This window comes from Vitis riparia, chromosome 10 (genome assembly GCF_004353265.1).
Source record: "Vitis riparia cultivar Riparia Gloire de Montpellier isolate 1030 chromosome 10, EGFV_Vit.rip_1.0, whole genome shotgun sequence".
Classification (NCBI taxonomy): Eukaryota; Viridiplantae; Streptophyta; class Magnoliopsida; order Vitales; family Vitaceae; genus Vitis; species Vitis riparia.
This window is the reverse complement of record NC_048440.1, coordinates 11659284-11684587: the sequence shown is the minus strand read 5'-3', so window position 1 is coordinate 11684587 and position 25304 is coordinate 11659284. Positions and strand designations below refer to the sequence as shown.

The 25304-nt window shown below is 34.1% G+C and overlaps 1 protein-coding gene across 4 annotated transcripts in view; it reads right to left on the bottom strand.

The window, feature by feature from the left end:
• LOC117923915 (187-kDa microtubule-associated protein AIR9) overlaps window positions 1-25304 on the bottom strand; it is a 77358-nt gene that overhangs the window by 9040 nt on the left and 43014 nt on the right. For 3 of the 4 annotated variants that reach the window (XM_034842404.1, XM_034842401.1, XM_034842402.1), the window contains 15 exons: window positions 24049-24217; window positions 23508-23626; window positions 23105-23273; window positions 22308-22392; window positions 22123-22196; window positions 21924-22046; window positions 17750-17945; window positions 17537-17658; window positions 16875-17082; window positions 11652-11725; window positions 10223-10361; window positions 9568-9749; window positions 8456-8611; window positions 5858-5989; window positions 2969-3027 (listed from right to left, as the gene is read on the bottom strand). In XM_034842404.1, the coding sequence (XP_034698295.1) occupies window positions 2969-3027; window positions 5858-5989; window positions 8456-8611; window positions 9568-9749; window positions 10223-10361; window positions 11652-11725; window positions 16875-17082; window positions 17537-17658; window positions 17750-17945; window positions 21924-22046; window positions 22123-22196; window positions 22308-22392; window positions 23105-23273; window positions 23508-23626; window positions 24049-24217 (2007 nt within the window). The remainder of the gene's footprint in view (window positions 1-2968; window positions 3028-5857; window positions 5990-8455; window positions 8612-9567; window positions 9750-10222; window positions 10362-11651; window positions 11726-16874; window positions 17083-17536; window positions 17659-17749; window positions 17946-21923; window positions 22047-22122; window positions 22197-22307; window positions 22393-23104; window positions 23274-23507; window positions 23627-24048; window positions 24218-25304) is intronic. The other variant, XM_034842403.1, reaches the window with a different exon arrangement.

Sequence of the window (25304 nt, the reverse complement as noted above, 5' to 3'; positions counted from 1 at the left end):
CTTTTGGGATCCAATGATTGAGAGGATCCAATGATTGAGAGGATCTCAAGAAGATTAGATGGGTGGTAAAAGACTTATTTATCTTTTGGAGGTAGGATAACTCTTATCCAATCTTGCCTCACCCACATGCCTTGCTACTTTCTTTCCTTGTTTAAGATACTCGCTTCAGTGACTGCAAAAATTGAGAGATTGCAAAGGGAATTTTTATGGTCAGGGGTTGGGGAAGGTAAAAGAGATCATCTTGTTAGTTAGGATGTAGTGTGTAAGTCGAAGGCAAAAAGGGGTTTGGGATTTGGGAAGATTGCTCTAAGGAATGTCGCTCTCTTAGGGAATGGTTGTGGAGGTACCCTAGGGAGGGTTCAGCTCTATGGCATCAGGTTATTTTAAGCATTTACGAATCACACTCTAATGGTTAGGATGCTAACACTATAGTCAAATGGTCACATCGTTGTCCTTGGAAGGCTATTGCACAAGTCTTTCAGGAGTTTTCCAAGTTTACTCAGTTTGTGGTAGGAGATGGGGAAAAAATTTGGTTCTAGGAAGACTTGTGGTGGGGGGACCAACCTTTGGGATCCCAATATCCAAGACTATTTATAGTAGTCACGGATAAAAATATTCCTATTTCTTCAATTCTCGGATCTACTCGTCCCTTATCTTGGAACTTTAATTTTCGCCGCAACCTATCCGATTTTGAGATAGAAGATTTAGAAGGCCTCATGCGGTCACTTGATTGTTTGCATTTGTCATCTTCGGTTTCAGATGCTAGATCCTGGTCTTTATCTTCTTCAGGACTTTTTACAGTCAAATCTTTCTTTCTTGCCTTATCCCAATGTTCTGGTTCTCCTCCAGTTTTCCCTACTAAGTTTGTTTGGAATTCTCAAGTCCCTTTCAAAGTCAAGTCATTTATCTGGTTGGTAGCACACAAGAAGGTAAATACTAATGACTTGCTGCAATTGAGAAAACCCTACAAAGCTCTTAGTCCTGATATTTGTAAGTTGTGCATGAGGCATGGAGAATCAACAGATCATCTTTTCCTACATTTTTCTTTGACGATGGGGTTATGGCACAAATTATTTCAGTTAGCCAAGACGGATTAGGTTCCCCTGAGGAGCATTTCCGACATGTTGTCCATCAATTACAATGGTTTTGGTTTATCTAAGAGAATGATAGTTTTGTGGCAAGCTGCGTGTATAGCTATAATTTGGGTTGTGTGGCAGGAAAGAAATGCGAGGAGTTTTTAGGATAAAGTAAGGAATTCAGAGAATCTTTGGGATTCTATTCATTTCCTTACTTCTCGTTGGGCTTTTTGTTCCAAGGTCTTTAAGGGGACTCCCCTTATTGTGTTACAACTTGATTGGCTAGCGGCATGTAATTCCTTTGGGTTGGTCTAGTCTAGAGAGCTTGTTCGTTATTACATTGTATTTTCTTATTTTCGTATTCTTGTAGTTTAGTTTTCTTTGGTGGGAGGATTCCTCATCCTTCTCTTATACTTCATTTTTCTATCAATATATTCCTTTGTCGTTTCCTATCAAAAAAAAAAAAAATAGTGTTGATTGTTGAAGATGATGCTTATATTGGTTAAGTATTGAATAGGTAAATATATATATTTTATTATCTTTCTATAATCAAGATTATCGCCTTGTTTTTCACCTTTGGCCTTGGGCTAAAAGGAGTCTTATTGCCTTAACCTTGCCTTCTCCTTTTAACAACACTGGATCATATGCTTGCTAGCAAGACCATATGCTACTGCTAATGCTGATTCTTTGACTCTTAAGGTTCTCTTTAAGACAAAGCTCCACTATGGCTCTTCTACGGTCTTTTTCCTAAATAGCTAGTAGGAGAGGTCATAGTGGTTCTCAGTGATGCTCTAACATAGCCGTGGTGGTGGTTGCAGTTTTCTTGGTGGTTTCTTTGGATGTGACCATATTTGTGGACCCAGTAATAGGAAGTGTCATCATTGTGGTTAACCAGTTTATAGGGTGAAATATGGTTAACCAGTTAATGTGAATCAAGTTATTGATCATACTACACAACCATTATAGCCTTCTACTTCACTAGGCATGTAGCTTCTCATTCTAGTTCTCATGATGCACCTACTACTCAATGATTTCATCCAAACATAGTGAACCTCCATTCTATCCTTTCCTACTATCACTTCAGCCAATTCAGAACAATGCTACATTTGAAGCCCAATGAACTTCATCTTGGGTCATCGACTCTAAAGCTAATTCTCCCATATCTGGTAACTTATCTCTTTTCTCTAAGTTTGAATTCGTTAAGCACCATATCGTTTTAGTTGATGATTTTTCTTCATTTATTATAAGGAAATGTGTCTTACACAACAAAGTCAATATCATTATCTTCTAATTTTTCATTTAATTTGCTTTATATAAGTAAACTTACTAAAAACTTAAAATGTTTTATAATCTTTTCTCCCAATTCATGTGTTTTTTAGGACCTCAAGATGAAGAGCATGATTGGTTCAGGACATGAGAAAGATGGGTTATATTATCCAAATCTTAGCGACCCTCCATTAGATTGACTGCTATTCTCCCCCCTCTTCAATGGCATTTTTATTTGGGCCATCCATCTTTAGCAAAGCTACATTTAGAAATATCTATGTTAAGTAGTGTGTCTAGTTCAGAATCTGGAGGTTGTCAATGGGTAAACATCAAAGTGGCTCCTTCCCAAAAAGTAGTCATAACTGTTATTCCAAATCATTTGATGTAGTAAACACATATAATTAGGGTCAACAGATTTCTTTAGTATCTTTGCTGATGATATCTCCTGAATAACATGATTACTTTTAATGAAAAATTAATTTGAATTACCTCGTGTCCATTTTGGTGTTCTATGGGTGTTTACATATATAGAAAATATTAATGAACTTACAAGAAACATTAAAAATATGTTACGAGATTGAAAAGAAGCTCAAAAGAGATAAAAGTACAAAATAGCCACACAGTGCCTCAAACTTCACTGATCCGAGATCAAGCTTCTGCTTCACTTCTTTAAAAACATCAGGTTCTGCAAGTAGATCAGATGCAGTAATAAATGCAAAAGAAAAATAAAAATATAAAATCTTGAGATTATGATAGACAGGAACTCTTCAAAGTAACTGCTTTAACTAAAATGTAGAAGATATCCAACTCCTCCCCTGAAAAAACTATAAAGCTCAAAGACTTTAATCATTCTAAGTTGTTCATTGGTCTTTATTCCATGAGTAAGTCATGTCATTTGACCCTCAATTTGTCACCTTGAGGCTACATTTATTTGCATAGCATGCATTAGATTCAAATATCATGTCACATATCTCATCATTCATCCATCTGAATGTCCTTGTATTAGTTGTTTTATGTATAGACATTTTTTTCATCCCAGCATTCATAAATGCAGCATGAATGCCTTTTATATCCATCTCATATAAATTTGATGAGGATGGATCTCTAAGATATCATCAAGAAAGGGAATTTGTATTAGTTACAATTAAAGTAGGATTAATATAACTTGGAATTAAATTAGAATTAGTATTAGTTGGAATTAAATTAGTATTAATATTTGTTAGAGTCAAATTAGGATTAACTATGTTCTAAGACAATTAGAATTAGAATTAGAATCATAATGGGTTATTAGAATCCTAGTAGACTTAGGATTTCTTAGAGAAGCTTATAAATTAGGCTAATCGATGTAAGTCAAAAGAATGAATTGATTGATGTTAATAATATTATGTTTTTTTCATTGCAAGTGTTGCAATATTCAATGGCCTAGAAGGCCTCAATGAGACTCTAGGGTTTCTATCTTTTCTTCGTCGCATCAACTTTCTCTCTATTGTTTTAATTTTACTTTTCTTTACCATAAATTTTATTCCTTGTTTCTCTCTATGCACCCTAAAAATAAAAAGCCTAGCCCACCTATTTGAGCCTAGGTAACCATCCTAGGGTTGTCCTACTTCAAAATTCCTCATCAATCAAATATATTATGTGATGAAAGTTAATGAAGCAAGAAAAATAACATCCACATTCTCCGATTAGGGGTAGAAATCAAGCCAAGTAGTACCAGCTATATCAGCTGGAGTTCAATAGTTCTGAAGCAGGCTGAACTTGAGCTTCTCGGAATCCAATATAAAAATTAATTCAGCATTGTAAACCAAATAAAAACCTTATTACAATGAACCCAAAATAAAAAACAAAAAAAAAAAATCTTCCACCAGGCATGCATTCATTTAAAGAAAAAAAATAGTTGCAATGATAATGTGCATATTTCTAACCAAAAGAAAACCCTTATTATATATATATTTTAATAAAAAAACAAACTATTCATTTATAAGAATTTTAAGTACAAGCAAAAGTTGAGAAATCCTTCCAAAATACAAAGAATGATCAAAAAAGAAGAAAAAGGTAACAAGAGCAATAAGAAATTGTATCCAAAAGTTTGACATAAAAACATGTACAAAATATGCAACAATGTACAATAAAACTCCCTTTCAAAAGTAAGCTACCACATGAGATTATGATTCATGCAACCTACAAAACTAGAGATAGATATAGAGCAACCCGAATCCCCTTTTTAAGAGTCCCAAACCAACCAAGTAAATTAAATATAGTAGCATTTAAAATAACTGCTGATCAATTAGCAATATTTTTTAAAACAGGTTCATTTATGGAACTCTCTTGAAAAACCATTAAACTTCTTATAGTAAAAATCTAATACAATTCAAATATGCAATTAAAAATAGTAGATGTTGTTGAAGGTGCCAAAATCTCTTATGCTATGCTTGGTTCTTGGAAAGTACCAAGGGAAGGGAAAAAAAATTAAGGAAAATAATTTTCTCATGTTTGGTCTACAATGAAAAATACAAAAGAAAATAAAATATAATTAAAATTAGTGAGAAACTTAGCATTTTCAAATTATTTAATCTTTATATAAAAAAGCAAAAATAAGTTAAATAACTTGAAAGAAATATGTAAAATCATTAATAAACTTTAAATCAATTTTTTATTCTCCTTTTCTTTCCTTCTATTTTTACAACCTAATTTGCTTCCCTCGCATTTCCCTCAAATTTCCAAGAACCAAACATAGGGTCTAGGACTAGGCATAGGGCGCAATCTAAGAAGCACATTTGGGCGAAGTGAGATGCAGCTTGGGTGCATTCAAAATTTGATAAAATATCGTAAACATACACTTATACAAATTTGTTATGTGCTCATATATACCCAAACGTGAGCCAAATTTCCAATCCAAGCAACAAAAAAGGCCAAAATCCCAAGCATTTAACAGAATATGACAAAAAATAATGCAATAATATACAATTTCAATAGATAGTAAAAAATTTTAAGAATAGAAATTCCAGAAACAAAGACACTGTTTTATTGTTACAATGACAGATATATTTCAGGAGTCTGAGAAAAGTATAAGCAATTTTCATGTTGACATCCTTTGACATAATGTTAAAGCAAATTTTTGCCAGGAGTTTAAGAAGGAAAAAGAAAGAAAAGGAAGAAGAAAAGAAAAGAAACAGGCATGCCTCTCCAACAACAATAGCACCTTGCCACATGGCAGGTAAGGCTCCAAAGCTGGGGCCTCATTGCACCTTTTAGCCTAGGTGCCCTTTAATAAGTATGGTTGAAACACAACCTTGTGCTGTGTAACAGTCTTATGTCTCTTCTAGATATCTGCATTTTTTTTTTTACAATCAACTAAAGAAAAAAGGAATCCAAAAGAAAACACTATACTGGCATACAGTTTCAATGAAGCACAAGGTTAATTAGAAAAGAAAATTTTACAGCAAGAAAAATTTGCAGAACCTGAAAACAGGTAAATAATAATATATAGATAAGAAATGAGCTTCAAAATTTACCAACTGCAATTGGATCCGTTGACGCAGAAACAGGTTGACCCTCCACTCCATCCTCTCTTATAGGAGTATAAATTGCAACCAGCCTGTAGCCCACATCATCAACATTAGCTTCATACATCCTTCCAATTTCCCCTGCATTCTCAAATTTCATTCAGTCATTGGAAAATATGTGGAACTGGATAACTTGATGTAGGCAACAAAATTAAATCAAAGAGAGGATATGCCACAACTTTTCATTACAAATATTTATTATCAGTAGGAAATGTAACAAATTCTTGTAGCCAATGATAAGAGGACTATTTGTGGAGAGAACTCTTAACCACACACATGGACGAACTTTTCTTTCTGACAGCTGAGCAGTGGAAAAAAAATCATTCCTGATGTTTCATTTAAGCTTTGAACTCTTACAATAAGCCACATAAATTGTTTCCTAATAGCTATGCGATCTAAAGGTAGTAGTACCTCACAGAACCCTTTGGTATCATCACCACTAGCCCATTTGGATGAGGTTTTCAAGTGCCCCTAGTTCACATGAATGCAAACAAACAGAAAACTCACAAACCGGATGTGCAATCTAGCTTTGTAGTAGCATCTCATATGTTAATAGTAACCCTATTCCATCAGGATTGATGTTGGTGTTAAATTGCATAACTGCAATCTTATATCAAGGGCATAATTCATTAAGAAAGCCTAATGGTTCAATTAATTTTGAGTTAGAACATTAATGTTAATTAAGTTTTCTCTTTACCCAGTGACTTCCTATTTTTCAAACATGTTGAAAAATTTCAAAACTTCATCCACGATAGAAGGGGTCAAACGAGACTGGGTAATACCCATGATGCAAAACAGCTTCACCAATTACCACATTGAAGTTGGATGGAAGGAAGTATCTGGCTTGCCAGTAATCTACCCTCATGCATATTAAGAGCAAAGGGAAAATGGTTACCTGGATTAGAGAATAAAAGAATCTCATTCAAGTGATGTAAATGAAAACTAGGATGTTGGGGATTCCACTGTGATGCCTCAGCTACTCCATGTCCTAAAACCTTAAATCAGTAATAGTATGCATGTTTCTACAGATGGCCAAGGATTGAGAATTATTCAATTATTCAAAGGTGAGAAGTGCAATAAAAAATTTTCAATTACCAAGGAAATTCACAAAATTGTGCAAGAAAGAAGCCACTGATGTTTTACTTGTCTCTTTTTTTTTATTTTTTTTTATTAGAACATAGTTTTAAAAGGCTCAAGGTGCACCAAGGCGCAAAGTCCTCCCGGAGCCTGAGGCACACCTAAGGCACAAGCTTTAGTGAAGTGAGGCACACCTTATTTTACATATATATTTTTATTTAATATAATCAAGTGCCTGAAAATTTTCCCTCTATTTTTCCCCTTCTTCTTCATCTTCTTCTCTTCTTCACACTGTTTGGGAGGCTAGGGCATTTTTTTTCTGTTTCACAGGTCCAAAATGATAATATATTGGGTTTTGGAAAAAGAACAAACCAAAACGGCATCATTTTGGGCCTCTTTTTTTTTATAAAAAAAAAAAAAATCAGGTTCCAGTATTTAAACGCCGTAATTTTCTGGATTCAACCCTGCAAAAAATTTAAATACCCAGTCCTGCACAATCATGTTCCAGTATTTTGCTGCATTTGTTGAACAATCAGCACTAAAATTCCAACAATCATCCAACTCTATCCACTTTTGTTGAAGGAATGAGAAGTAAATTTTTTGCAGGGTTGAATCCAGAAAATGATTGGCTGAAAGTTCCTATTTTGGGCTATGATCCTCTGCCATAATCTTAATCAGATCAATGTGAAAATCTATGGTTGGTAAAGTGGTAAGCAGGGTATGTTTCAAAATTCACTTATTGAGAAATCTCCTCTAGCCTCTGCTCACACTCTAGAGATTTGGTTTTGTGCAAAGCAAGAATTGGAATGACAATGTCATTCCTTTCCTCCCATCCCACATTGGTTTGCACAAATAACCCAATGTTTGATCTCATTGCCCTTGTGTAACCTAAAAGAAATGTAGGCAATAAAAATAATACTATTGAGTTGGATTTGATAACAAGAAATCATTGAGATTATATTTTGAAAACAATGTTAATAAAAAAAAAAAGAAGGAAAATATAGCTAATCATGTTCATTATTGGGATGGATCAACTAGATCTGAGAATTAGATGGATCATAGACCCGATATCTGTACACAACCTTTAGCTTTTCATTATTTTCCCACTACTACAATGATTCTCTTCTATATCATTCTTCTTTTAGTTAATTAAATAAATTTTCAGAATACTTAAAAAAAAAAATAAAAAAATCTAATCATGCATTGCTGGAGCCAGGATTTATAAAAAGTGTTCACAGGGACGCTTCGATTTAAAGTCATTTGTTAAGAACAATCTTTCAGTAATGTTCCGCACAACATACACCCATCAAGTTTATATATGTTGCATTCATTTTGCAACTATGATGAAGTATTTGATAAAGACAGTTAAATAATAAATTAAACAAACAGATCAAAGAATTCATAGAATTTACCAAAAAACTGAACATAAATGCTTGAATTGTATAGCAATAACACAATGACCAGGCATACCAGGTATAGATATGAGATCAGGACTTCCGACCATCGATCTAAGCCACTGAATTCTACTTTTGCCTTCCTTCCCCCCACTATAAATGCCACGAACAGCATATAAATTGGTATGGAAACCCCTTCCCTCAATCTCCAATTTGTCTATTCTAGGAATCCCTGAAGAGTGGGGGAAAAAGGCAGAGTCACAAAGATGCAACAGAAATTAATGCTTCCTTGTAAATAAAGGAATAAATAAACCATTACACATCCGCTTATGCAGAAAAAAGGGGACATTTGCAAAACAGACAAATCATAAATAAATTCACCAAAAAGTTGGTAGTAAAACCTCAACAAAAACTTGTGAAATAGAGGGATCATGAACAGAAGTAAAACATTAAATAATATTGAAAAGGTTAATTAAAATATTTGAAAAGTAAATATTTGTTAAGGTGGAGGAAAAAAAATCGCAAGTGCCAGGAATTTCTTTAAAAGAGTGACAAAAAATAATGGAAAGCAACTATATATTGTGGTATTTCTGCCCCAAATTTTCATGTTACTGAAGTGAAATCTAAGCATGGCCCTCACCAAACAGACACAAGCAGGACAAGAACATAGAAAAGATTAATGTTCAAGAAAACAAACTATCAAAGCAAGACATCACTGTTACATAATAGATCAAATCAAAACCACATCCAGGTTAAAGTGATTAACATTTAGTCAACAACAGACAAATTTCACAAGGAAACAGGATGAAGCAACTTGCAATTTTCCAATTTTTGTAAACAAGAAGCATTAAAACAGGATTTTAGTGCAAAAATATTTGCACTAGAAACTGTGGTAGAATGAAAAATGGACACACCTTGACAGGCTAATATCAGTCTATGATCACTTCAGTCTAAAATGAAACAAGAAAATGAAATATGAGCTTTAAGTGAAATCCACATCTTCAAGTCAAAACAATTAAAGGAATGGACATGTATTTTTAATTCTTTGCATACTCCTTGAGTAGCAAGGCCCCAGGCACCCCAAAACATTACAAGTCAAATCAACAGATTAAAGAAAGGAAATCTCATCCAGTAAATTGTTCAAGACAGTAGTTTTCAGTAAGTTACTGCCTTAAAAAAGGAAAAGACCTGGAGAAACAGGAGCACTTTCAGCATATGCCAGGTCACTTGACCTTCCGAAAACATCAGTGACAATGCATTCACATCTCAAACAGAAACCAATGTCCTCCAACCGGACCTTATATGAGCAGGAACGCTGCAAAGGTAATGGCTCAAAGGACTTGTTATCCCCCATTTCTGTCGAACAGAACCTGCAGCATACCTTGTGTCATGTACAACAATAAATAATATCTTCTAAATAATCAGCATCATAAATATGCATCGAAAAATGTGGTACAATTTATTTCACTCCTTGAAAAACAATCTTCAGGCCTTCCAGGTGTACATGAAGACATAAAAGGCCAATGTGGAAAAACCTAAATGAGACAGATGAATGGCATAATAATAAAATTTTCATCTGCTTGGTCTGCATATTGATTGCAAAAAGGAAAAAAAGAGATAAACATTGTAACAACTTAATCTATATTCAAAAAGCAACTTTGAAAAAAGTCTTTTTGGTAAAGAATTTTTGAGTTCTGTAAAAATTGAAGGTGTTCATTTCATATTGCAGTACTAGTTTGGATAACTTCACACTAACTGAAAACTTACTGCAACAGAAAGATGATTTTTATTTCTAAGAAGAACCCCAAAAGTAACCATAAAGAACTGGGAAGTAACACAATACCACTGGTATTTAACATCTTTCTTGTACTTGCTCCACACATGCTGTTGAGTCTCAGTCTCTGGAATCACTTCAACGGCTGTGAGGATATCTCCTTCCATTGCCTTTCCCGTGAGAGCAAGCATCTCAACTTTTGGAAGCTCTAAATTCAAAATAATGTCATTTTCTTGAGCTTCATTATGAAGGAAATATTACTGATAAAACACTTCAAGATGCAAAGAAGAACAAGAGAAGCAAGACAAAAGACTATAAAGGAAATCAAGTCACTGAACCATTCCTTAAGGGAATAGAAATATAGCCACCAAATATTTGTTCTTAAAAGTATGCAGATTACAGTGGCACCATACTGAGTGGAAATTTTTTTTCTTTTATTAGAAACAAGAGAAGTATATATTTATATTAATGAAAGTGTGAGACGGATGAGGACTCCACCCCACTATTACAAAAAAACCTGATCATAATATGATTGACCTCCTCTACTATACAAGGAATATATACAAAAGGTTTATACTATAATTGCAACTCCTCTCAAGGATGTCCAAACCCTTTTGATTTATACACTAAAAGCTAGTTGAGTTGGATAACATTGAGAGGAATACCATTAAAAGCCTTGGTGCACAAGGCCCAGGAAGAGGAGTAAAAGTCAAGTAAATCCCACAACCCTTCCATTATCCTCAAAAATCCTAGCATTTCTCTCTTTCCACACAATCCAAATATACTAAGTAAAAGTTGTACACTAGAAAGAGGCACATCTGCTTCAATAAAAAATGGCAGTAAAAATGGAAAAGAAATCAATGCCAGCTGCAGGCCAAATAATGAGACTGCTTGAAAAGAGCCCATTCATTCCAATATATAAGGAAAAGGACATAAACAGAAACCATTCTCCTTGATTCCATCACAATCCAGAGAAAAATCAAATACGTAGAAGCTTCCATAAACACTAACAGTTGAAAGCCAAAAAAAAAAAAATGATGTTTCTAGAAATGTTGAGCATTTCGATTATTAAGCAAGGGACCTATATTTGTTTATTTTTTAAAAATTGGGTAACTTTATTAAAGCTTAGTGCCTTTAAGCATATGACTTCTAGTAAGGTGGGGAGAAAGAAAGGCATGATGTGACAAAAACAAATCAAAAGAGCAGTTAATAATGTTTGTTGTCTCCCATTCTTTATAGCAGCCTATATTCCTTATTATTTCTGTGATAATACATGACTAAAATAACCATGCAACAAAAGTTCAATTGCATTTTAATTAACAAATATATTCAAATGACAGAAGAAGCTGCAAGATGGAACCTACATCAAGAACTAGTAATCAATTTAATAGGAAATTCCAATATCTTGCATGTCAGGACTTTGATGTACAGTCCATTTACAATATAATGGAGATAATACAGAGTAGAAGCTTTGGCACTATCAATTGGGACTAGTTACCTGGGAAAATAATCTCAGTCGGCTCAGATAATCTCAGCTCTCCAACAATAGAATCTGAGCGAACTGGAGTATACCTGTGAGAAGCATTTAAACAGGTTTGTTGGAATAGAAACATATTAAGCAAAATAAATAAATAAATGCTGATAGAGAAACAAAATTTAAGAATCATATCATGTGCCCTAAGCAATAAAAATATGGACTTTACATTACTGGGAAAATGATGATTAAAAAATAAATAAAAAAGTATTATACCTCTATACATTAGAACTCAAAATCGACATGTTGAATGCCTTAATGTGATCATTGGATGTAATTTTGCAAGCATCAAGCATGGTAGTAAAGTGGGTTAGGGAGAATTTAGTGTCAGTAGGTAAAAATCCAGAAAATTCATAAAATTTGCAAATAGGCAAACTTTGAATGCAAAGTGCCAGCTTCTAGTGTTGCCACCTTCTGCCCCTATGCAAAGGCATATTGTAGTACTTAGGGCCAATATTTCACACATAAGATCTTCATTCATACATCAACCAAATTTAAGAGACAATGCTAGAAAAAAAAAAGGGCAACCTAGAGAGAGAGGCAGATAATTATGGAGAAAAGGGAGAAAAGAGAGAGGATTAGAATTTTTCTGGAACTGAATGTCTTTCTGTGAAAGATTGAAATTAGGAAAGATGTGATTCTGAATAAAGAATTAGGCAATCTCGTAATCAAAGGGATTTTGTTGTAATTGAGCTAGGAGAGTCCCTAATTTGGGTTCTAGGATTTTTGTATATATATATATATATATATGTGTGTACGTGTCTCTATACAGAAGAATTAAGAAGAATTTTATACCTTTTATTCTTCAATCTCTCTTCTACATGGGTGGGAATTTGGTGAAAACAAAGTTTGGTAGCAAGGTCCAGTGTAGAAGCGGAATTTTAAGCAATGGCCCAAGGAGTCTGTGAACTACCATGGTTGAAGATTATTTTGGAAGATTTGAAGATTAAATGGGATGGGCCAATGAGAATTTACTGCAACAATAAATCTGCAATCAATATTGCACATAATCCAATGCAACACGATCGAAGGAAACACATGGAAATTGACAGGCATTTTATCAAAGAGAAACTAGATAGTGGATTGATCTCTAACCCATATGTATCTACTGACCGCCAACTTGCAGATATATTCACAAAACATTTAAGCAGTACAAAGTTTCAAGCAAGCATATCCAAGTTGGGAATGGAAAACATCTTTTCACCAATCTGAGGGGGAGTGTGGAAGATTGAAATTAGGAAAGATGTGATTCTGAATGGAGAATTAGGCAATCCTATAATCAAAGGGATTTTGTTGTAATTGATTTAAGAAAGTCCCTAATTTGAGTTCTAGGACTTTTGCATATAAATATGTGTATGTGTCTTAGTACAGAAGAATTAAGAAAAAGAATTTTCTAACTTTTATTATTCAATCTCTCTTCTACACTTTCCCTTATTTGAGGCACTAATTCATTCTCTACCCAATTCATTTTGAATTATTTAAGTATTCTACTTTTACCAAATCAGGGTTGGTTCAGTAAAATTATGTTGAACTTCTATACACTCTTAGTTAATAGAGATAAATGGAAGAATAACCAACGGTTCATTTTTTCTTTTAGTTTTCATTCAAGCACAAAAAATTGAGATATCAATTTTGAAATGTCTTAGAGCTTAGATTCTTCTCAAAGGTGGGAGATTCCTATGGCTTGTTTCAGTGGTCATTTTGGTTTTAGAGGTTAAGTTGGTTTATGGGGACAATCTCAGTTCCCAGATTTTGTTCATGCAAGTTAACTCCATGTTGATTTTCACAAGCTGAACAGAAGGTTTTGGGCCAAAACATGATTATATTGTTGCATCATTTACTTTTTTTGTTTTTAAAAAACAATACATTTGTGCTGCATGCAAAAGAGAATTTTTTTTAAAGCAAAAGACTGAGAAATCCTTCAAAGAGAAAGAGAAAAAGTCCAAGAGATCAGCAACAAAATCCTTAAGAGTCAAAAGCCTTCATTTTCATCCCTAAAAAATATAAGATAAAAAAATTTTAAATAAAAAACAAAGGGGGCATGAGATTCCCAATAAAATCAACTAGGGATGATGCTCCTCTGTTGGAAGAAAATGTTTTTTCTTGTGTATAGTACCAAGGCATATAAGGTAAATACACATGGGCTAACTTTGACATGTGTCTGTAAAATGACAATAACTCGTACTCGAGAAAAATCTAAGTTTCAAACAGTTTGTTGCATTGTAAAGGGGATCCATGGCACCCTGGTGCAATAAAGCAGCCCAGGTGGATGACCACACTAAAGCTAGCATTGGCATATATTTGTACTGCATGCAAAAGTGAATTTTCTAAAAGAAAAAGGATGAGAAATCCTTCAAAAGAGACAACAAAAAATCCCAGACATACAGCAACAGATTTCTCATAGTCAAAAGCCTTCACTTTCATCCCTAAAAAAATAGATTATAAAAAATTTAAAAATAAAATTATAAAAGTAGGCATGAGATCCCCAATAAAATCAACTACAGCATATGCTTCTCTTCTGGAAGAAAATGGCTTTGCATGTGAGTAGTACCAGGACATATAAGGCAAATACACAAGGGCTAAATTTGACATGTGTCAGTAAAATGACAATAACCCTTATTTAAGAAGCATCTAAGTGTCAAACTGTTTGTTGCATTGTAAAGTGGATCCATGTGACTCTGGTTCTATATAGAAGCCAGGTGCAATGACCACAATAAATTAGTTTTTGCTTATAATAGAGAATAAAATTAGTATGGGTTGTTGGTAATAGTTAGTGGTGGTGGTGGTGACGGAGTAAGTGGGATGTCCAATATTGTCAAGATTGCAGTGGATACAGTTGTTGGATAGTGGGGAAAATGGCAGCAGTGAGGATGATTGAAAGTAGTATAAGACATAGTACAAAAATGTGAAACAATAAAATAAAATTTCTTGTCTGTCTCCATAAATTGCTAAACTCGTACATTTAAAAGAATTATGAGAGCTTTTCATTTTTAAAAAAATGGTGTCTCTTGAAAACTTGAAAAATGTTTGAAGAAATGTATAAATGTAGGTGAATATGTTTTCATAAGTGTTACCATTCAAGAAAGGGGAGAAAACAAGAAATGGTAATACAATCAAATGAACCATAAATACCAAAACAATAAACAAATAAATAAATAACTAGCTAAACTTATCCTTGAATCAACCCATTGCACAATATTTCAGATTTCGCCAAAAAAAAACTAGCATTTTATAAACAAGTCACTAGCAGAGTTCAATAAATAACATGAAAGCCACTGGTTAAGACCAAACAACAACAATATTTTATTTCACCAATTCATTGATAGAAGATCCCTTTCATGTTTCTATACTCAAAAGTAAAAAAAAGAAAAAGAAAAAGAGTGATCCCTTTTAGAGTCATTCAATAGTTTTTCATGTACTCATACTCCCTAACAAAATGGGGTCACTGAGAGGAAAAATAAACATTTGCTTGTGGCTACTAGAACTCTACTTTTCCAAATGAAAGTAACAAAATTAGATTGGGGTGAAGCTATTTTGATAGCCATTCATTTAACTCATTTCCCCCAAGCCTCCCATTACATCCAAGTCACCACCCATACAAGAATCTCCCATTTCATCTCCTACTGTAGAAATTGAACCTGATCTTATTGTTCCAAAGGAGGACTTGCCATCTAAAGGGCAAGATAAGCCATCTCCACTGAGGGTTTACTCAAGGAAGAAAAAGCCTATCATAGATCCAAAGCATGCTCAACTATTGGAACAAAAACCAAGTAATATTGATTCTATTTCAATTGAATCAAGTGCTTCCAATGATGATTTGTTTCTTCCTATTGCACTTAGAAAAGGGAAAAGAACATGTATTCAATACCCCATTCTCATACTTTCAATTCTTTTGTCTCCCAATTGCCTATCATAGAGATTCCTAAAAGTGTCAAAGAGGCCTTTTGTAATCCAAACTAGAAAGAAGTTACGTTGGAAGAAATGAGAGCCTTGAAGAAGAATGAAATTTGGGAGATAGTAGATTTGTCTAAAGGGAGGAAGCTTGTAAGTTGTAAATGGATCTTCACAATCAAACATAAATTTGAAGGGTCTTTAGAGAGATATAATGCTAGGTTGGTATTCAGAATCCACTCAAACTAGTAGGATAGATTACCATGAAACTTTTGCCTCAATGGCTAAAATGAATAACATTAAAATTTTAATTTCTCTTGCTAATAATCTAAATTGGATCTTGCGGCAATTTGATATAAAAAAATGTTTTTTGCATCGAGATCTAGATGAGGAGATTTACATGGAAATTCCACCTGGTTTCATAGATAGGTTTGAAAGGAAAGTGTGTTGGCTCAAAAGGTCATTATATAGCCTTAAGCGATCCCCTAGGGCCTTGTTTGATAAATTTACAAAGGTCGTGATGAGGTTTGGATACAAACAAAGTCAACGTGATCATGCCCTTTTTTATTAAACAGAGACCTCAAAATAAAGTAGTTGTTCTAATCATCTATGTAAATGATATAATTGTGACAGGAAATAATCAAGAAGAAATAAAAAATTTAAGCCAATATTTGGCTTGTGATTTTGAAATCAAGGATTTAGGAAGGCTTAAATATTTCCTTAAAATAAAGGTGACATATTCAAGAATGAAAATATGCAGGCTGTTGTGTAGGTTGTATATATGCAGACTGACAGTTCTTCCCTAATTATCTTATTGTTGTAAATATGCAGGTTAATATGTAGGCTGTAAATTCTCCTAGAACGGTGGCTAGACTGATTTGATAGTTTCCTAAAATAATTTTATAGAGATGTATATATTTCCTTGCTATAATCTCAATATTTGTATTAATGAAATTCAAATTTCCCCACATATATTTTTCACAGATCTGCTAGAGTGTAATATTTGAAAATTAGTCATGAAAAGTGATGAAATATTTATATCACAAACATTTCTAGAGAACCTTTTAATATTTTCATGAGATTTTAATAAACTAGAAATTGTACTAATTACTACACAAGTATTCCTGAATTTCTCAAAGAACTTTCTAACACAATTATACAACCTATGTAACGGTACAGCAATACTGATTTGTACTTATAGAGCTTAAAATGTCAGAAAATAAGAGGTGTTATAATCACTGTCTTTTAATTGACACCATTTAGAATAACAGTAAAAGAGAGAGACAGAACAGTTACCCGAACAATAAACGGCAATTATAATCGGAATCTGTGACTTCATAAGTGCTAGAGTTAGCTCCATTAATAAGAATGATAGTTCCATCAGTAGTTTCTCTATACCAGCTAAACAGGCTTGATCCCTCATACCCACCAAAATATTCTCCTTCTCCACAGTAGATAACCGAAGACAACTTCTTCACTTGAACATTAGAAACTATTGGGAGAGCTGCCATATTTTCACTTTGACTTGTTAACAGAGAAGTTTCAAAACAAATGAACAGGAACCTCTGGTATGGCTTAGCACAAAAGTCACCAGAACAGACAATATCAAGGGCATAGCAATTGCATAGGACCAACAATTTGAGCAAAAATACGATGCCACTTGTACCAATATTAACCATAACAAACAAAAATCAACTACTCATGATATAAAAATCAACCACTCAGGATAAGCACATGCACAAAAAAGTACCAAAAACTTTGCAACCCTCAGGAAAAATATATAAGAATGGCGGTACTGATCACCAAATAAGAGTTACTTAGGCATAATACATAGATGAGGCCATTTAACCTTTGGTTCTCATGTTAGCCACTGTTACTGCCAGAACATTGATTAACTACCCTCATGGTCACTGGAAAGATAGATAAACTATGATAGATATGAAGAACTAGAGTTGTACCTGGGTTAACTGGAGAATTACAAATTGAGACTAATGGTTTTCCACATTTGCCATCTGCTCGAGTGGGCAACCAATATAAAGCCAAATAAGCCCCCACATCTTCCAAGGATGGAGTATAGGTTCTGCCATATGGAACATCACTCAGATGACTTTATGCAGGATAGAAATACAAATACCAAAAACTTAAACCCATCACCTTATATCAGAACTTACAATGTTTTTCCACACGTAACAACACCATCACAAGTATCAGATATATCCATGAGAGAAGAGCTGTCCAGCTTATTCTTTGTCCGGTACCAAATATACTCTCCAACACCCTCCTGTCCACCAAAGTATGTCTTTTGTGGAACCACATCCTTATCCTCACAGCAATCAGGAATTATAAGCTCCAAACCTGTAGGCTCCCCTGCAGAAAGAATACATATATTGGATAGAAGTTCTAAGTATTAGATGAAAGTTTCTTTCATCGGTATAAAGTCTTAAAAACAAGCAAAGGAAAAGAAATCCTGCCAAAAATCCTTCCAAAAATACAAAGTCTCATTAAAAACAAAAAAGAAGAAAGCATTCCTCAAAAGATCAGCAAAACAGCCATACAGCTCAAGTATGACAAAAATGTTTCAGAAAAAATTTATGATAACAAGGAAATGGATAATGAATACAGCATAACAAAAATGTTTTGGAAAAAATATGCTATAACAAGGAAATGGATAGTGAATAGAGTATAACCAAAATAATGCACAACATGTACTGCATAATTTTTTTTTTTTTTTTTTTTTTTTGATATAAAGAACAAGAAGGGGGAGTCAAATGAAGGGAGATTTTCCTTTCACACTATAATGGACAAAGAAACCACCAATGCATATAGGAATTACTGTAAACTCTTTGGTGACAAAGAATTAAAGCAAAGCCAAGAATAGATTCTATCACATCTCTCTGATCAATTTCTTTTTAACTTATACTCCTCCTGTTCTCCTTAATCCAATTCCCTACAACATAACCAGAATGGAACCACAAAAAAGGATTATGCTTCTAGCCTCTAGCCAATTCCCATAACAAAAACATTCATCTGTTATTGTGCAATAATAATTGCTGGTTGTTTTGTGTGGATTGCATGCCCTTATTAGTGAAAATTATATGTTGAAGCAACTGGTACCTGATGACCATTATAGTTCAATAAATTTGCCTATGGTCAAAGTTGAGTTACAAAGAAGGATAAAATACCCATATGCTTGTGGCAAATTGTGACACCTTGATGCATTTTAAACCAAACAAAGTTTACCAATGTTAACCTTAAGGCTTAAGACCAGATCAAATACTCCAAAAATAAGATTGAGATTAGAGTCCCATATTCTAAATTAAACAAGAAAAATAGTGTCATCAACATTCATAGATGTCAACAAGCTCTTAACAAAAATGGATATTATTTGCTTCCGTATTCAGAAGAAAGAGATGAATCAAAAGAATCCTTCCTACTTTAACTTTGTTAGAAGGCAGCAAGCTCTTAGCACAAAGAATTGGGATGGCCATTAAAGAAAACTTGCTAGCCTTTTTGGAAGAGCCAAAAGAGGCTTAATCTAGAACATTTAGTAATTTACACATGGAAAAGATAAATTAACATCACAACAACATGGGTACTATTAAGGCATTATGTTTTCAATTTTTTTGTTGGCAATTTCGAATCTTTTTCATTCTGGCATAGGAACCTTTTTAGATAGTGACTAGTAATTGAAGATTTGAGGTTCTTGTTCATTCAACTAGATTGTGACAGATAACTCTAAAAAGATTTGTTAAACACAAGTTCATATTTAAAAAAGGTAAGGATTGGATTGGATAATTATTTTTTAAACGAAAGCATTATAAAATCATTTTTGGTAAAACAAGAGCACCCAAGCACTAGCCAAAGTGCTCAAGCATTGAAGCCACCACTCAAGAGCTTAAATAAGTGCTCGAGCGTCTGAGGTGCTCAAGTGATGGTTAAGTCCGTTCAAGCGAAGGCGAATCCACTAGAGTAGTTGAAGTGGTGCGTCGCGGATGTGGATCATGATATAGGTACTATAGAGTAAGTCTTTGGGTAAGCAATTAGGTAAATTTTTGTATCTTGATCTCAAATAGTGGATGTTTTATCTGAGGTCTTAGACCCCATGATTTTTTTTTTTTTATCAAAAACAAAAATTTATTGATGATAATAAAAGAACAAGAGAAGGATGAGAGGTCCTTCCCTCGAAATACAAATCCTAATCAAAGCAATACAATTCCTGATCAAAGCAATATAGAACCTGATCAAAGTAATACAGATATCCCCCTATGCAAAAACTATACACAAAGGCATTCCCCACCAATCAGAAAATTTTGAATCACAAACCAAAAGTCAATTGAATTGAATAACATTAAGTGGAACTTCTCTAAACAAGGCAATACAGGAGACCCAAAAAAAGGAGTAGAAGTGAAGTAAATCCCACAACATCCCTTCCAATATCCACTTTTCCTTAAAAAATCCTAGTGTTTCTCTCCTGACACACAATCCACGATAAAGTGAGGCAATTTGCCAAAGAGTCTTGCCTTTGATTGAACTCCCTAATCCTCTAAAAGAAATAATCATCATATCTTCAATACTCATAGGTGAAACCCAATCCATCCTTGCTAGACTGAAGAGCTTGCGTCATAGCCCCAAAGTTAATGGACAATGTAGAAAAATATGGTCAATTGATTCTCCATTTCTTTTGCATAAAATGCACCAGTGAGGACTAAGAATTTTATAAGGTCTTCTCAACTATAGCATGTCATTCATTTTTACCTTCCTATGTGCTACTAACCAAACAAAGACCTTAACCTTTGAGAGAGCTTTTAATTTCCAAAAAAAAAAAAATTGGCCGGAAGGAATGGGATAAGATTTGAGTAATTGGACATAGCCAAGAAAAAAAAATTAACTGTGTATAAGCCCGAGGAGGATAAAGACCAGGCTTATGAATCTACAGCAAAAGGAGACAAGTGCACTAAATTAAGGGAAGACATGAGTCTTTCAAGAAGTTCAATTTCTATATCAATGAGATTAGGACAAAAATTAAAATTCCAAGAGAACAGAAAGGAATTACCAAGAACAACTGAGACAGTTTGGTTTTTCACTAAGATAACTCTATAGAAACCTAGGAACTACAAACACAAAGGTTGGTCACCCCACAAAAGATCTTCCCAAAATCAGATTCTCTCCCCATTCTCCACCACAAGATGGATGTATGGGAAAAAAATCCTAAAAAACTTAAGCAATAGCCTTCCAAGGACATCTATACAACCATCTAACTACCATGTTGGCATCCCATCCATTAAGAAGTGTCTCATAAATACTTGCAATAACTTGGTGCCAAAGACCATAACCCCATGGTTTTTTATCTCCACAATTAGAGTGAAGGTTTTTCACGTAAAAATTTTTGTCTCGTGTGTGTGATTTGTTTTTTTCTCTGATCATCTTTAATCTACCAGGGGGTTCAATTGAATTAAAAAGGTTTAAAACCCTCTCGCAGGTTTAATTGGGTTCAATTTTTCAATGTCTATACTATAATCTTCAAAATGCGCTCGTTCACCCCTCTCTAGGTGTTACCCTACTGGAACACAGGTTTTTTAGGTACTAAACACCTTAAGGTCAAGGGATTGTATAAGCAGGATCCCTTACTTTTTAAGGAGTATTGTCCCTTCCATTGCTTGGAAGCTTAGATCCGCTAATCAGGAAGCTGATATGAGATGATACCCCTTGGTAAGGCTTGAGAGATGTATTGGTGTTTTATTTTTTATGGAACATTTCCATGGTGGAGAAGGAAACACTATTCTTCATAACTTTTCCAAGCATAAAAGGCTTATTTCTTAAGTCCAAGTTCTTTTCGAAAATCATGAATATATTGTTTTTTTATCAGAATCATAAATATATTGTAAATAAAGTATAATTCTTAAGGGATCATTAGGACAGTGGAACCTGCCAGATCCATCTTAAAGATATACTTCTTTCTAACGCAACCTAAATAATTCATTTTCTATAAATTACAGTGATAGTCATAATTTAACATAAGTTGGAAAATAAAACATTATGGCTCATCTCTGTAGTCCTAATGGCGTACAGATATTTTTTTGATAGGCAATGGCCTACAGATATAATCAAAAAGTGACCCCAGCTAATTTGTTCCAAAACACCACCCGACTTGTTAATGCATTCATGCAGTCAAAGGCTAAATGCAAGCCACTTAGTCATGAAGTGGAAGCACCAAGCAATTCAGAGAATATAATAGGATAAGTGTAGCACCATTCGGCAATCAGATACCACAAAGTCCAAACGTAATGATCAGCTGTTCAATGTGAAGACGTATGCTGGATGTGGCAGGATAAAAGAGCTACTTACCAGGAGCAATCACTTCAGATATTACACTCCTAGGATTCCCTCTTATTCCATCGTTCCGGACTGGAGTGTAAACAAGTTCAATAACTTTTCCCACATCCTCGATGGTCAAATTCAGAAACTCTGCTAAGATAACAACTCAACATCTTATCATCCCTACTGCATAACTTAAAAAATTTCACCATAACCCAATAAAACTCACCATCTGCTTTTAGTTTCTCCTTGGAACCATTACTCTTCAACCTAAACCATTCATGGAAACAATTTCCTTTCTCCCTGAATCATAAACAATACCTTCAATTTCAGGCTTTCAGCTATAGCCATAAAAAGCTTTGGAGTTCAACATACAATCAAACATGTATGGAGGAGGTTCACCAAAAATCTTACCCTCCACTATAAGATGCAACAAAGCTCAAGCTTTGTCCTTCCATCATAGATCCAAGAAATTCGAGAGATGGACAAGTTGGTGGGCCTGCATTTATATTAAGAGAAATATATCATAATTCTGTTTAAAACTTTTCACTCTCTAAAAGGATAGTTAATATCCATAAGCACCATCATGAGTTTAACAGAATAATACAAAGAGAGCACTGCTGATCAACCCAAACCATGATACACACAAAGGAAGAAGGAAATTAAAACCCACAATTCTTAAATGTAGGGATGGAAGCACGGCAGATTTTGTGAAGACCAACCACATTGGAAACCAGTTTAAAACATGGATAATTTATCCCAAATCCACATTGGGGCAAGAAAAAAGGCATCAGATGAGAGGAAAAGGGAACAAGGGCCCATCAAGCTAAAGAAATATTTACTCTGATAAGTAACAAATGATGTGCCACATGTATGTGAGTGCCTCGCATCATGGGTAAGAAGGGCTTTGTGTTTGGTGGGGCAAATAACATATTTAGCATTGATAGTAACTTGCAAAGTGTCACGTGAATGTGCATGTATCACACCATTGAGTAAGCAGATCTTTGTGAGAGCAAGGGGGTACACTGCCATGTTTCTCTTTCTGTTCCGAGATGGGACTCAATAATTTTGAAGCTATCCATGTTACATGTCAACAGTCTAACCCAATAAATGGGTAAGACATAAGAAGGTTCCTTGACTAGAAAGACTGTTGCCATTCCTCTTGAGTATAAAATTCATTAAAAGGTTGCACCAAGAAATCAGATGTATACCAGCTATTATTGGACCAATTTGTTCAGAAAGAACAATGGGTCCACGTGCCCAATCCCTTCTGACAGGCTCACATGAAACTGAAACAAAGAACCCAATGTCATCAACTGATAGTTTGTATGATGCAGTACTGGCATCATTAACTTCAATCTGTGTGCCATCTGAACTCATCTGCAAACAAAAGAAAAAAGAAAGAAAAAGAGAACTTAGAAACATTATATCGTTTCATGCTTAATATTTTTTTTATCAGATTGATGCTTTAATATGCCAACTATGGAAATAACTAAAGCTCTGATACAGGTACTAGGTAAGGTTACATACAAATTAAAATCAGTCAAGATCATGGCTTTGCTAGATATATATAATAGAGAAATTTTAATAATCCACAAAATTACTAAAAATTACCCGAAACCAACGAAAAACTGAATTTCCCTCTTCGCCACCCCAGTATTTTTTGTCCACACTAAGTGAAGTTCCTTCAACCGCAGTTCCAACAATTTGTAGAGAGAGCAATCTTGGGCTTCCTGACCATGTAGCACTTAAAACGTAAAACAACACATAATGTAAAACAACTACTACCTAAATCATATAGACCATAGTACAGGTGGGAATGGTCTTAAGATTTGACTGGAAAGTTCTACAACAGGTGTGTCCAACAATAGCGCAACCTCCCACAACAGAAAATAATATGTTGAGACCGAATTCATATTAAGAAATAAACATTTTAAACCATAGTTTTACAGAAGACTAAAGGTTATCCTGTAATTTATGTAAAAGTACATTTTAACTTCCCTTGCATTCTGAAATTTGTACCACATTTATTTTTTCCCTCAAAAATCATTCTGGTCAAAGCTATCACACAACATGCATGAGGAACACAAAAAGAATCTTAAATATATTTCAATATTAGTAAATCTAATCCTCAAGGTCAAAGAAATGTAATCACCAGGACGAACTCGTTCTTGTCCCAAGCAAGTTCTTGGCTCACCAACAATCCCATCATCACGCACTGGGGTACACTGGAAGGAAACAAATTTACCAATTGCATCTTTGGAGATGCGATACTGTAGAAACCCTGAAACCTCTGGTATTAAAGTACCAAAGTCACTTTCAACCTGCAGACACCAGGAATATACAAACGGATCAAAGGGTTACATGTAGTCGGTAACAAGTATTTTATATTTGTGCATATCTGAGTGTTATATTTGTTCAATCCCCATACCTTAGGACACAGGGACACAACCACGTAAGCTAACTTTCCATTTCCTCTCATTCTATACCCTAGGTCAAATAGAATCAATAGCTAAGATAGAGTGCCCAACATGTGAGCCTATGGCCAATAAAGATAAACTAACAATTTATTCTTCTTTTTATTTGTTGACTAAACTTTTAATATGCATATTTGACCAATACTCGTGTAGGACACCCATATCCAAACCCTAGTCCATGATAAAAAAGGGTGGTTTACATACTATCAAATGTCCATGTAACATAGATCAAATCAAAAGCTTTTGGGCCTAAAGCACATATGTGCCTAGTGTTTTTAAAGGCAACATAATAAATAAAACAAAAACTCCAACCTAGTTTGATCCCCACAAAACATGCAGACTCAAAGTATGAGGCATAAGCCTTATAATTTTAATTTTTAAGAGAGGGGAGCAAAAGATTTATGCATGCAAAAAAATGTCAGATTTACCCTAAGAGGATGAAGACAGGGAAACCACAAGGGTTGCAGTTATCACTGGAAAGAAGTTATGAAAGTTGACATTAGGGGTGGCTTACTGAAAATGTATATAGGGAAACAAAGACAGACCAAAAATAGGTATTTCATTTCTATAATGGCATTGATATTTAAGAAACAAGCAGAAACAAAAAGTTAGTAGAAAAAACATGACAATCATTTTCTTGCAAATTAAATTGCAAGAAAATTCACCATATAAATACTAAATCAAACAGAGCAGAATCAAATAAAGAAACATAATAATAAAAAAATAAAAAATAAAAAGAGAGAAAAAAATTGTCTGGGCAATCAAAAGATACCAATATCTGATAAAGATGACATAAGAGAATGTTGATAAAAAGTTGTTAACCACACAAAAAGTCATAAAGTAGACATAGCATGTAAGTCATTAAAACATACAAATGAAGTGTGAATAACATCAACAGAGGCATAAAAATCCAAATCAATGACTACAGTAGCAA